The sequence below is a fragment of the Plasmodium reichenowi genome, chromosome 11, assembly GCF_001601855.1.
Source record: "Plasmodium reichenowi strain SY57 chromosome 11, whole genome shotgun sequence".
Taxonomy (NCBI): domain Eukaryota; phylum Apicomplexa; class Aconoidasida; order Haemosporida; family Plasmodiidae; genus Plasmodium; species Plasmodium reichenowi.
Genome location: NC_033656.1, coordinates 1,805,626 through 1,819,685, shown reverse-complemented (window position 1 = coordinate 1,819,685; position 14,060 = coordinate 1,805,626). Strand labels below are relative to the sequence as shown.

The window sequence follows — 14,060 nt, the reverse complement described above, 5'->3', positions numbered from 1 at the left end:
TATAAATTATTATATATATATATATATATATAAGCATAAACATATTCAAGTATATATATGGTTTTACGTTTTTAATATAACATATTAAAAATGAGAAAAATTAGTATATCAAAATACATACACACATTTTTATATACATTTTTATGTTTTAACATGCATTTAATATTTCAAACATATAATGATAGATTCTAAAAAAAGGAATAAGAGTAGACAAAAAAAAAATGATGAAATAGAAAATGTGGATAATCCACATAAGGAGGAAATTACTAAGAGAACTAAGAAAGAAGATAAATCAACACAATATGATATTAGTTTTAATCAAAATATGGATATATTTATAAATGAAGGATATTATGTGCAAAGTTGTATTATTAAAGAATTAGAAAGTCATTTTAATGATAATGAAGGGATAACCAATGTATATTATATATATGAAGAATTAAAAATAAATGAAAACATTAGTACTAAGGTATATTTCTATACATGGTTTTATTATTTTGAAAATATGATATTAAAGCTAGACAATTTTTTAGATATGATATTAAATTATTCTTATTACTTATTGAACGATTCATGTAATAAAGAACGCATCTTCTTTTTAATTGAGACACCCCTTAAATTAAATATACATAAATGTATTGACAGCACAGGGCATATCACTATAAATTTTAATCATAAAATGTTTAAAAATATTGAAAAACTAATTTCAGAACAAGAGATAAATAATACAAATAAAAAAAAAACAAAAAAAAATAAAAAGGATTATGATAATACTATAGATGAAAATTGTGAATCAAATAGGAATAATCAAAATATTAAGTCACCTAACAAATCAATTGATATGGAAGATGATATTGAAGATGATATTGAAGATTATATTGAACATAATATTGAACATAATATTGAACATAATATTGAACATAATATGGAACATAATATGGAACATAATATTGAACATAATATGGAACATAATATGGAACATAATATGGAACATACTATTGAAGATGATATTACAAATGATATACAGAATGAAAAAGAAGATTATATAATTAATTTTTTAAAACAACAAAAAATAAAAAGTATCCTATATATTAATGATATTTTCGAACCTGAACATTTATCTATTTTATTTCTACTTCATACAGGAATAAAAGATGAAACCATAAATTGCATAGAAAAAACATATACAGATGGAGTATTTAATGATCAATATTTAAATAAATCTGATTACAATGAATTTGGAATATTAAAAGGGTATGATATTATATTATTAAGATATTCATATGAAGTTATATATTTTTATAAAGAAAAAAATACATCCTTATTCTCTGATTATACTATACAGAATAAAGATGACGAACAAAATGAACGGAAAATGTGTTACCCTCTAAATCATAACAATAATGAAATTGGGAATTTAAATAATGAAAATGAAATAAATAATTTTCATAATAATAATAATTTTTATTATGAACACATATTAAATGATCAAAATAAATATCCTATTATGCTTACGTGGAAACCTCATTTAAGATATGTAAATAATTCTACACGAATTGTACTTTTAGATGCACTAAATATATCTTCCGGTATGGATGGATATATTGATGATAAAAATTTTAATTTTGATGTTCTAATAAATGATGAATATTCTTATTTAGTTCAATATAAGACAAAAATGTCTATCTGTAGATTAATATATGCAGTCACTTCATTGTTTCAAAAAAAACTAAAGCCAATGGTACTCTTTTAAAAGGAATGAAAATATGCATACATAAAAGTAACTCATTATAGTTTATATGTATAAAATTAGAAAATGTACACACATGTTGTTTATTTCTTCAATTTATTTAGGTATATGTTCCCTACTGGTGGTACAATGAAATAGCATTTTGTGAAGATAACTTGGATGAACCAGCAAATTTTCAGTTATATGTTCTAAATGTAATCAAAAATAAGCATGCATACATACATACATACATACATACATACATACATATATATATATATATATATATAACATTACCATATATTACACATATTACAGAATACTTATATTAGTTCCTTTTTGTTATTTTTGTCATTAGGAATTAAAGAAAGATGGCCTCTTAAAAATAGGTTATAGGAAAATTAATTCGGCAATATTTACCATGAATCATAAAGGTATTGACATAAATAAATATAAAAAAAAAAATTTATTCCATTTTTATGCACTATCTTTCATATTCTAGCAATTTTTTTTTTTTTTTTTTTTCTACAGATATAGACTATATTATAAAATTAGCCATGAAACATGACGCTATTCTTTGTACTAATAATAATGACATAATTGAATATTATTTAGAAGTAATTAAAAATAAATATATAAAAACTAAAAACATATCATTTATATGCATAAAAATTATATATGTACACACAACACAAAAAGTAACATGCCTTAATTATTTTTATAAATTTAATTTTTTAGATGAATGCAAATGCCAAAGTCTCCAAATTTATTTCTAAAGGAACCTTTTTTGTATTAACCAATTACCTATAAGTAGAACATTGCAAAATAAAAGAAACGATTTTCATTTAATTCAAAAATATCTATATTTTTCTTTTCATTCCTTTTTTTTTTTTTTTTTCTATAAGCAGTAGCTTACTAATATATATATATATATATATATATATATATATATATATATATATAATTAAAAAATTTTTGTATTGGTTTAATGTATTTAACTTTATAATTCTTTTCGTATATGTTTTATTCCATATGTTTCAATCTTTTTACGTATATATTTATATTTAAGTATACGTTTTTTTTTTTTTATGTATTAATTTAATGTTTAATTATATTTATATTTTAATTAGTAATTTAATTTTTTTTTATAAAAGCTTTGTTTTTATTTTTATTTTTAAGTTTTTATTTTATTCTTTTATTTTTATGTTTTTATTATATTATTCTTTTATTTTTATGTTTTTATATTATTCTTTTATTTTTAAGTTTTTATTTTATTCTTTTATTTTTATGTTTTTATTTTATTCTTTTATTTTTATGTTTTTATTTTTTATTTTTATTTTTATTTAATTTTATTTTTTTTTTTTTTTCCAATTTGTTATAATTTTCCTTTTCATAGAAGAGGATACTAAATAAAAATTTTCATTCATAACAAAATCTTTCATTTAAAAATATAGATATATATATTTTATGTGGATGAAAAAATTGAATGAAGCAAAATGTAAAATCTTTAATTTGTAATATATATTTTTTATTTATTCTTATTAAAAAAAAAAGTAGATGAAAATTAATCAAATTTGAAATATTCTTTATCAATTTTAATTTGAATAATATATATATATATATATGTTCTTCCATTGTAGTTATGGTAACAGTAAGATTTTTTGAAATAATTTTAACACCTACTTTTAATATATAAATATTATAAAAAAAATATTTACTTGAAAATGGAAAAAAATGATTCGTATTTATTGAGATATCACAAGAACAAAATTTTGATTCACCTTTTATATGAGTTAATAAATTATGAAAAGGATAAGTATGCAATTAATATAGATTTTGAAAATGAAACATCATATAATTATATAGAAAATATTATAAAATTGTTGTTTAATTATATATTTAATTTAAATGAAGATTATTTAGATTTTGACACTACCGAAAAAAATAGTATAAATACAAGTTTTTCTTCATGTTCATCAGATATTATAAATGAAGAATATGTAAACTCAATAGACCATGATAATATTTTTAATTCCCTGTTTTTTAATAATATGTACATTAAAGAACATACAATAAATGATCATTGTATAAATGAAATATTATATAAATCAGACAATTCTAAACCTAAACATTTATATAATAATATAAAGGAAAAAAATGTAAATAATTTAACTCAAAATAATCAACGAGATTGTTTACATGAAGATATATCTGAAAAATATACAGGAATGTATGACAATGTAACAAAATTATCTAGTAAACAAAACAATATAGAACAAGAAACATTACCTACTTATATTCAAAATGATAATAAATATATATCTTGTGATATAACAAATAATGACCAACTTTTAAATAATACTGTTTTCAATTTTTATTTAAATTGTAATAAAAATAGTAAAACATTAAAAGAAAAATTAAAAGTAGAAAAACAAATATTAACAATTTATTACAAATCATTTTCTTCTACTATCATTGATATGCTTTTAAATAATCCAAACATACATATACCTGATATAATTATATATTTCCTTTTTAATCATGTACAAAAAATTGAAGATATCACTTCTTACTTCAAAAACCAATCGTATACATTCCATACAATACATTCCTACATAAAACAAATAAACAACATGGATAATAAAAATATAATTAATAAACATACACCTTTACATACTTTTGAACATTCGAAACAATTATATCATAAGAAACCATCTGAAAATATTCAAAAGGAAAACAATATTGATTATTTAAATAATGAAACGGAAGAATATAACGAACCATACGCTGACAGTATAAACATACATTTGCACAAATTTATAAATGATAAGAAAATTGATTCAACAAATAATTTAAATTCTAACATAGTCGAATTTATGAGTATTCATATAAAAAAACAAGAGCCTTACATGTTATCAACGTACAAATATAATTTTAAATTAAACAATTCAAACAATTTATTAAATAAATTTATGAGCATATTAAACTTACAGTTAGAAAAACATCTTCATTTCAAATTTTGTCTTGATATATTTTTTTTAAAAAATATGAAATTAATTAGTTTAGAAGCTTCCAAACCTTGGATTTTTTATTGGTGTATACATTCCATACATATATTATATAACACATTTGAAATTGAAGAAAAAATAGGTAAACCGACATTTGATTATATTAAAAAATGTGTTTTCCTTTATCTAAACAAAATAAAAAATAAGGATGGAGGATTTGGTGGAGGATTAAATCAATATACACACATTGCAACGACTTATGCAACTGTCTGTGTTTTTATATATTTACATGATGAACAAAATAACTTTTTAAGCTTTCTTGATAAAAAAAAATTACATTCTTATATACTAAAATTGAAATGTAAAGATGGATCTTTTAGAGTACATATAAATGGAGAAATTGATATGCGAGGAACTTATTGTGCTATATCTATTTGTTCTATGTGTCATATATTAACAAATGAGGTTAAAAAAAATGTTGAAAAATATATTTTGTCATGTCAAAATTATGAAGGTGGTTTTACAAGTGAAAAATTCCAAGAATGCCATGGAGGATATTCTTATTGTGCCTTAGCTACCTTATGTATATTAGGAAAAGTCAATAAAATAAATCTGAAAAATTTAACACATTGGTTAATGAATAAACAAAGTAATATAGAAGGTGCATTCATGGGAAGAACAAATAAGTTGGTCGATTCATGTTATTCATTTTGGATGGGTTCCATATTCTTCTTAATTTATGAAATATATATCTTAAAAAGTATGCTTTTTAATAAAGGTGACAAAACCAAAAATAATAATAATGACGAATATGTTATTATAGAAAAAGGGAATGAAATAAAGGATTATTCAAAATCACATCAATTATGTAGTGAAAAGGATATAAATTCAAATACATATACAGAGAATATAAAATCAAATTGTTTTTATAAATATTTAAATCAAAATAATGATAATCCTAATAATTATTTATGTGAACAAAAAGATGTTCTAACATATCATAAAATGCCAAATGAGGAAACAAAATTGTTACACCATCAAAATGTAAGGAATATATCAAAAGAATCCCAAATTATGGAAGATATATTATTTTTTGAAAATTACAAAAATGAATATAGACAAAAAAATGTTCTGTTCAATGCAAATTTTTTAAAGCTTTACTTATATTTATGTTCACAAAATAGTAAAGGAGGAATGAAAGATAAACCAAAAGAAAGGATAGATTATTATCATACGTGTTATGCTTTAAGTGGATTATCCTTAGTACAAAATCATTTATCATCATTAGATAAAAATAATTTTAAAGACATTCAGAATAAAGATATATATAATAATTTAAATAGAATACATATACTATATAATATCACAGTTGATAAAGTTTATAATAGTTATAATTATTTTTCTCCCAATATCCCCTTAAATCAAAATAAAATTAATTATAGAACAGGTAAAGGGGCATATTTATATTTAAAAAGGTTACTACAAGAATGAAATAAAATGCAATGGAATTAAAACGATATTATAAAATTTGTGATCGTTATTTTATTTAATATTATATATATATATATATATATATATATATATATATATACATTTTTAATGATAAATATAATTAAATTATATTCTTGTATTTTTTATAATTAATAATTTTTTTAATCATTTTTGTAATATTGTTTTTCTTTTTTTTTCTTTTTTTTCTTTTTTTTCTTTTTTTTATATTTTTTTATATGTGCTCCTTATTGTTCCTTTTAAAATATTATTCCGACAAATAAACTTTAATATATTATAACATTAAATTTTGTTGTTTTGAATTTTTTTTTTTATTTCAAAAAAAATTAATAAACTTGGCACTATTTTCCATAAAAAAGAAATATATATATTTATATATATAAATACACATATATATATGTATAATACATGTTTTGAATAAAAATATTTTTGCAATTTATATTACAACTCATATATATTTTCTATTTTTCTTTTTTTCCAAATATTTTTATAATTTTTTAATTTATTATTATATAATTTATAAGTAGTTTTTATATAATAATAATATATATATATATATATATATATATTTTATTTGATATTTAAAAAAGATATAATAAAAATAGTACTCGTAATAAAAATTTTATACACATTTTCGATTTTCTTTTTTTTCCCTATATTAATTTTTCATCATGTTTGAAAAAAAAAAAAATGTATTTTTATCCAAATATTTTAATATATTGAAAACAAATTTAGTACCAAAAATTGATATAGCAAGGTATGTGTAAAATAATAGATACTTATTTTTTTTTTCATTATTTTATTTTTTTGTATAAATAATATGTGACATATATTTTAATGCTATATAGGATTCATATGTATATATAGTATATCATATTATAATATTACCATTATCACTTTTGTACATATAAAATATCTCATTTATTTGAACAATACATGAAACAAAATATATATATATATATATATATATATATATATATATATATATATGTAATTATATCCTTTGGGATATTTTATTTTATTTTATTTTTTATTTTAGATGTGATGCACCTAAAATGTGGAGAATGGCAATGGGCGGTATGGACCCTGCTACGCCCCAAGCTGAGTCGTTTATTAATTTTCACAATCACACTGTTACTTATATGGTTTTTATTATGTTCACTGTTCTTTTGTCATTAAAAAGATGATATATATAAATATATATATATATATATATATATACAAATTATTATTTCATTTTTTTTTTTTTTTCTATTTTGTACAAAATGTGAATATATATATAGACATACATATTAGGATACAGTTTCATTATATTATTTTCCCTTTTTGTAAAAGAACTTATATTAATTCTTAAAACTCAAAAATTAACATAAGATATAATATGTTCTATAATTTTTGTGAATATAATAGTTAATAATTTATAAGATAAAAAATATCCTATGCATATATAGACATATACATATATGTAATCAAGAAGAATGTTAATTTATATTATCCTTTCTAAGTTAATGAAAAGGTAACACTAAAACCAATGTGAAAAAGTTATAGTGTGAAAAATCTTACATACGAACAATCTTACATGTGAAAAATCATGTAGTATAAAAAATCATATAGTGTAAAAAATCATATAACGTGAAAAATCGAATGGTGGAAATACCATATAATCGAAGAATCACATAATGGAAAAATAGTATAATGAAGAATTCATAAAATATGAAAGTCATATAATGAAAAATTATAATAAAAAAAAAAAAAAAAAAATGAATAAATAAATAAATAAATAAATAAAATAAATAAAACATAGGACAACGATAAAGGAATCACAAAAAGGAAAAATATAAAATATAAATATATATATATATATATATATTGTACATATTTATTGCGAACATGGAATGTTTCCTATAGTTTTGTTATAAATTAAGAATATATAAAATCTAATATAATCTATTTTTTCATAGATAATAATTTTTTATATTCCCTTTGAATCGTTATTGATACACATTATTCACAAATTTGTTTACATTATTTTCCTTACTATTATATATATCATCCTTTTTATATATCACTGTAGCTTGTTCATCATAATCAATAACCACTGGATCATAAAAAGTTAATATCCTATATTTTATATTTTTATATATTAAAATTTTATCTTTTAATTTCTCAAAATATAATTCTGCATTTAAATTATAATTTTCAGTAATCTCTTCTATATCTTTTTCATACACTTCTTTGCTTTCATTAGAAGGTTTTTTATGTTCCATATCTTCTAATTCCATTTTTTTTTTCTTATATCTTTTTTTGACCACAAAATATTTATTTTTTTTAATTTTTTGAGATCTTTCATCTTCTTTTGAATTTTTCCCTATATGTTTTTTTTCTACTTTTATAGTGTCCTTATCAAAATCCTCCTTCATATTTTTTACTTCATCAGTATGATATATGTTATTCCTCATATCTTTATCATCATATAAGCCTTCCTGTTTTTCTTTACATGTACTTGTGGATAATATATTTTTTTCGTAAAAATTTAATTGATCCAATAATAATATAGATTCATCATCCAAATATATATAATTATCCTCATTACATAAATTATTTAATTGTTTTGATAAAGAATTAGACGAACCATCCATTGTATTTCCATCTTCTGAAATGGTATCCGAATTAGTATATTCATTATATGGTCTTAATATATAACCATAAAATGTATAGGAAGGTCTTGAAACTAATACTGTTTTTTTATCAACAAAATGCTCATTATAATTTAACAAATTAGTATATGTTTTATTAATTATTAAATCATTTTCTTCTAACATTATTTCATTTTTTAATAAAACAATATTAGTGTACCAACTATCACATGTTCCGTATTTAGTACCAAAATGTTCACCCTTTCTTATTTCTACATCAATAGTTATTAGGAATCCACAGAACGGACCACTTTTCTTAACACAAAATATATGATTTCTCTTTTGTATTACTTGATTAATTATATTTTGTTCTAGATATAAATATTCTAATATACCAAAATCAGTAGTATCTTCTTTTCCATCACTATTTAAAGTCAAATTGGACCAATCTAAAGTGACAGATTGTAATAATTTATTTTTAGGGCTAATAATAGTTCTTTCAGGATATTGATCACTTTTATATATTATATTATCGGTATATGGAAACTTAACAGGACAATAAAATGTAGTAACACTATATGGAATACTTTTGATATTCATATTAAAAAATTCTTCACAATTATATAATTCGCTGTTAGAAGAAAATTGATTGTATGTTAATTTCTTCTCTTTATTCATAATATTAACATTCAATTTTTTGTTATTTTTATCCTCCTCACTATTAATATTACTTAAATTTTTATCGTCATATTTTATATTATCATTTTCGTTTATTTTTGTTACATCTACTACTTTTGTATCTGTTCCTTCATTTCTCAATTCCCTATCTTTTAAGGAATCCATTTTTGAAATGGATAACTCCGTAGTACTATTATTGGATGAATTCCAATGTGTTAAATATTCTTGATATTTTCTATAGGAAAATATTTTCTTATGTAAATCCAAATATATATCAGCCACTCCCTCTTGTGAAGCAAAATCACCAATGACTTCACTTATAATTAAATCATAATTAAAATTACGACAATAATGTTCATCCAAACTGTTGTCCTTAAAGTTGTATGAAAGATTCTTTCTCTTTAATTTTCTATGACTATCGTTTTCTTTATATTCATATACCTTTGAATAACAATTTATAATTTTAATATAATCCTCTAAATTATATCCTTCTATTAAATTTTTGGCCATCTCAGAAGCATCTTTATTAACCTCTAAAGCATCTACATGTTTTGCACCATTTAATATAGCATTAATGGATAATAAGGATAATGGACCAGTCCCTATTTCAATAATGTTTTTATTATAAACATAACAACCTTTGTTATTTTCAAAAAAAATATATGGATTATTCCCACACGTCATATTATTTAATTTATATAAATTCATGTTGTCCATTGTATTTACATGAGCAGTATTCATCATACTATTAATACTTTCAGTATAACATAAACTTAAGGTATTATTATCACCATTGTTTGAATTATTCATATTTATACTATTACTCCTTATTGAATTAACAGAACATGTATTAGTCCAATTATTTCCATTCTCTACCAAATTATTACTACCTGATTCACATGATACATCATTATGTCCAGTCCATCTCATAGCTGCTCTATAATAATGTAATCTATTAAAATCATTTAGCATAGTTAAATGGTTATATAAATTAAATTGATTACATATAGATAAGGTATTAGGTTTCTTTCCATATTTATATTCAGTTTTAGTTGCAATATTATTTTTTATAAAATAATTAATTTTTTCTTTTAAACTTAAATTTCCACTCCATGTTCTAATCCTCTTAGAAATATCATGATCTATAATTTTGCTACTTAAATCAATTTCTAAATTTTTCAAAAGTCTCCTATATTTCTTTTTTCCTCCACTGTCATTATTTGTGTTGTCATTCTGGGGCTTTTCTTGGTTATCTTCCAATTCACCAAGACATTTATTTATATCTTCACTAATATTAATGTCTTCCTTATAGTTATTATTATTATGATTAAAGGCAGTAATAGTTACTGAAGTATTATTAGTATTTGTTGTAATTGTACTAATATTTCTAATAATATTATTATTATTATCACTTATCATATCATCATTCTTAATACTAGTATTTTTCATTTTTTTACTTCTCTTTGCATTTTTTATTTCCTCCTTTTCCAAACGTTTAGCAACATTTTCTTCATGAACATTATCCTCCGCATTTGTATTTACATTCTTTTCCGTTTTAGATATAATATCATCTACAACATTATTAATCTTATTATTATCACTATTAATAATATCTTTCCCGTTTTTTTCATATACATGCACTTGTTCTTGTACTTCAATATTTTTTCTTTTCATACACTTTTTTTTATTTTTTTCTTCATTTCCATTTACTTTTAGATTATTCTTTTCACTATCCTGTGCACATATTTTCTTGTTTTTATATTTTCTTGTGTATTCCCTCTTTTTATTTTTGACATTGTTCATAAGACTATAATCATTAACTCCCTCATTTATTATGGAACTATTTAATATATCATTACAATTTTCGATTGTTTTATTTATTTCTTTTTCTTTATTTATATCATTTATTGATCCTTCATTTTCTTTTATAAAAGAATTTTTGTCCTCTTTCTCATTTAAAGTTTTATTGTTCTTTTGATAACTATTCATATTTGTAGAATCTATGTTATTCTCATATATGGTATTTTCAACATTATCATTCATCACATTATCGTTAAAATTATTATGTTCATATACATTTGTATTAAGCATTTTATTTTTTTTTCCCTTCGTTGTCAATTTATTTTTATTTACTTTTTTGCATCCTTTATTATTCATTTCATATGATTCTTTAATTTCATTTTGATATATATCAAGTTCAGTTTTATTTTCATTATTTTCACTATTATTATTATTATTATTATTATTATTATTATTAGCATATAATTTTGTCGATTTCTTTTTTTTTTTCATTTCATTCTTGAGATTTTTTTTTTCATTCTTTTCATTACATGGTAATATATTGACATCACATGTTTTATTATCTTTCTCTTCTTCGTTCATATTCTCATCTTGTTCTTTATATAAAATTACTCCATCCTTATTTGATACATTAATATTTAATGTTTCATTTGTTGAATTGCTATTAATGTTCAATGTATTAGGGTTTCTTTCTTCTTCAAAAAGGATGGTATCTTTTTCTTTCAATTTCATTTTTTTGTCCATATCCAATAAATTACCATCTTTGCCATTCTCTAAACCACAAGGTACATTATGTTCATCTTTCTCATTTAATATAACAGTATTCTGATGGTTATTCATCATATCTGTATCATTCTTTTTTTTGATTGCTTTGGTGTTCTTTTTTTTCTTTAATTCATTTTCCCTATTGTGAGAATTTTTATATGTGGGTCCTGTCCCTTTTTTATTGTGTTTTTTATAAACCATTATATCATATGATTTTTTTTTTTTTTTTTTTTTTTCTACAAGAAATACTATGGCATATATATGTAACTATATATTTTTATATATGCATAAATTATAACACTTCATTTGAAATACATTCACAATAAATGTAGCACGTTATATATAAGATGCTATATACAAGATGTTATATATATGATGTAACATATAAAACGTTATATGTACTATCTAGGATATTTTACGTAATATTTAATATATAAAATGTTATATACACTATATAAGATGTTCTATGTAATAAATAATATAACTATATGTTATATAAATATAATAAAAATAGAAAAACAGTATTTATATTTTTTACTTTTGTTCATTCATTTAGTTCATACTATGCACCCTACGTTTATTTTTAAATATATGCATCATAAAAAACATAAGATTTATAAATATATATATATATATATATATATATATATATATATATATAAATCATATCATTAGGATAATCTAAATATATACTTTATATAAAAATTATAATATCAAATTCTTATAAACATATAAAGAATTGTAATAAAGTATATAAAAAAAAAAAAAGAGATTATATAAATTAATATATATATATATATATATTAAAATCTCTAAATATTCATATTTATGTATACACAAAATATGTTTATATTATATATTTTTTTTGAAATACATCACACTCATTATAAGTATAACTATAATAAGAAGATATAACTTAACGTTATAATAAATATGGCGCTAGAAAATGTATACACTTTTTTTTTTTTTTTTTTTTTTTTTTTCAATTATTTTTTTTCTTTTTTTTTTAAATTAATATATATATATATATATATAATATTTACAATAATAAAAAATAAAATAAAATAAAATATTTCAAATTATATATACATATATATAATAATAATAATCATTCACAATTATGAAAAATCAATTACAAACAAAATCATAATTTTGAGAACATAAATAATCTTGATAAACAATTATTTATTTGTTTTTATTTTTTTAATTTCTTATTAAAACAATTTATTTTTTTTTATTATTTTCCTGTTTCTTATATTTGGATAAATAGAAATTGTATATTATCATAAAAAGAAAAAAAAATTAAGATATATATACATTTAAAAGTTATATTTTATATATATTTATGTATGTACATTTTTCTTTTTTTTTTATTTTATTTTATTTCATTTCATTTCATTTTATTTTAATTCATATATTTTTGATAAACATATAAAATATTTACAAGATTATGAAAATTAATATGAAATTCATATAAAGAGTTCCAAAATTCCTTTGCAATTTTTTGTGTACGCATTTTTTTTTTTTTTTTTTTTATAATTATTACATCATCCTATTCTTCTTAAAATGTTGCTTATTTAATATAATTATATATATTATATATATTATACATCATTCCTTTTTATATTATTTCTTTATTATTTTCCATTCGTTTTTGTACACCCTTTTTAGAATAAGGAAATAATCAATAAGAATTTATATCCTTATTTAAGGACTTATCAATTTTATGAATATGAAGAATAATAATATGCTTAATTACAAAATTTATATTATCAATATATTTTTTTTTCTTACAAATAATTGCACTCAACAAAAAAAAAAAAAAAAAAAAAAAAAAAAATTAAATAAACATTATATTTTTTTTTTTCAAAAAAAAATAATATAAAATTTTATTTTTTTAATAAATTTATATATATTTTAATATTAAAAAAATAT

At 19.6% G+C, this 14,060-nt stretch overlaps 4 protein-coding genes across 4 annotated transcripts; 3 read left to right on the top strand and 1 right to left on the bottom strand.

Annotated features, from left to right (window-relative positions):
- Positions 1-178: 178 nt before the first annotated feature.
- On the top strand, positions 179-2,539 carry PRSY57_1145900 (hypothetical protein; the record flags this gene model as incomplete). Its single annotated transcript, XM_012908418.2, has 5 exons — positions 179-1,741; positions 1,855-1,944; positions 2,088-2,163; positions 2,261-2,346; positions 2,468-2,539. 5 exons carry the CDS (start codon positions 179-181, stop codon positions 2,537-2,539), a joined length of 1,887 nt encoding a protein of 628 aa, XP_012763872.2.
- Positions 2,540-3,453: 914 nt separating this feature from the next.
- Positions 3,454-6,228, top strand: PRSY57_1145800 (farnesyltransferase beta subunit, putative; the record flags this gene model as incomplete). The annotated part of the gene is made up of 1 exon (XM_012908417.2): positions 3,454-6,228. The coding sequence occupies one exon, from the start codon at positions 3,454-3,456 to the stop codon at positions 6,226-6,228; it is 2,775 nt and encodes a 924-aa protein (XP_012763871.2).
- Positions 6,229-6,917: 689 nt separating this feature from the next.
- On the top strand, positions 6,918-7,433 carry PRSY57_1145700 (hypothetical protein; the record flags this gene model as incomplete). Its single annotated transcript, XM_012908416.2, has 2 exons — positions 6,918-7,003; positions 7,286-7,433. The coding sequence occupies 2 exons, from the start codon at positions 6,918-6,920 to the stop codon at positions 7,431-7,433; spliced, it is 234 nt and encodes a 77-aa protein (XP_012763870.2).
- Positions 7,434-8,237: 804 nt separating this feature from the next.
- Positions 8,238-12,326, bottom strand: PRSY57_1145600 (hypothetical protein; the record flags this gene model as incomplete). The annotated part of the gene is made up of 1 exon (XM_012908415.2): positions 8,238-12,326. The coding sequence occupies one exon, from the start codon at positions 12,324-12,326 to the stop codon at positions 8,238-8,240; it is 4,089 nt and encodes a 1,362-aa protein (XP_012763869.2).
- Between the last annotated feature and the right edge of the window lie 1,734 nt (positions 12,327-14,060).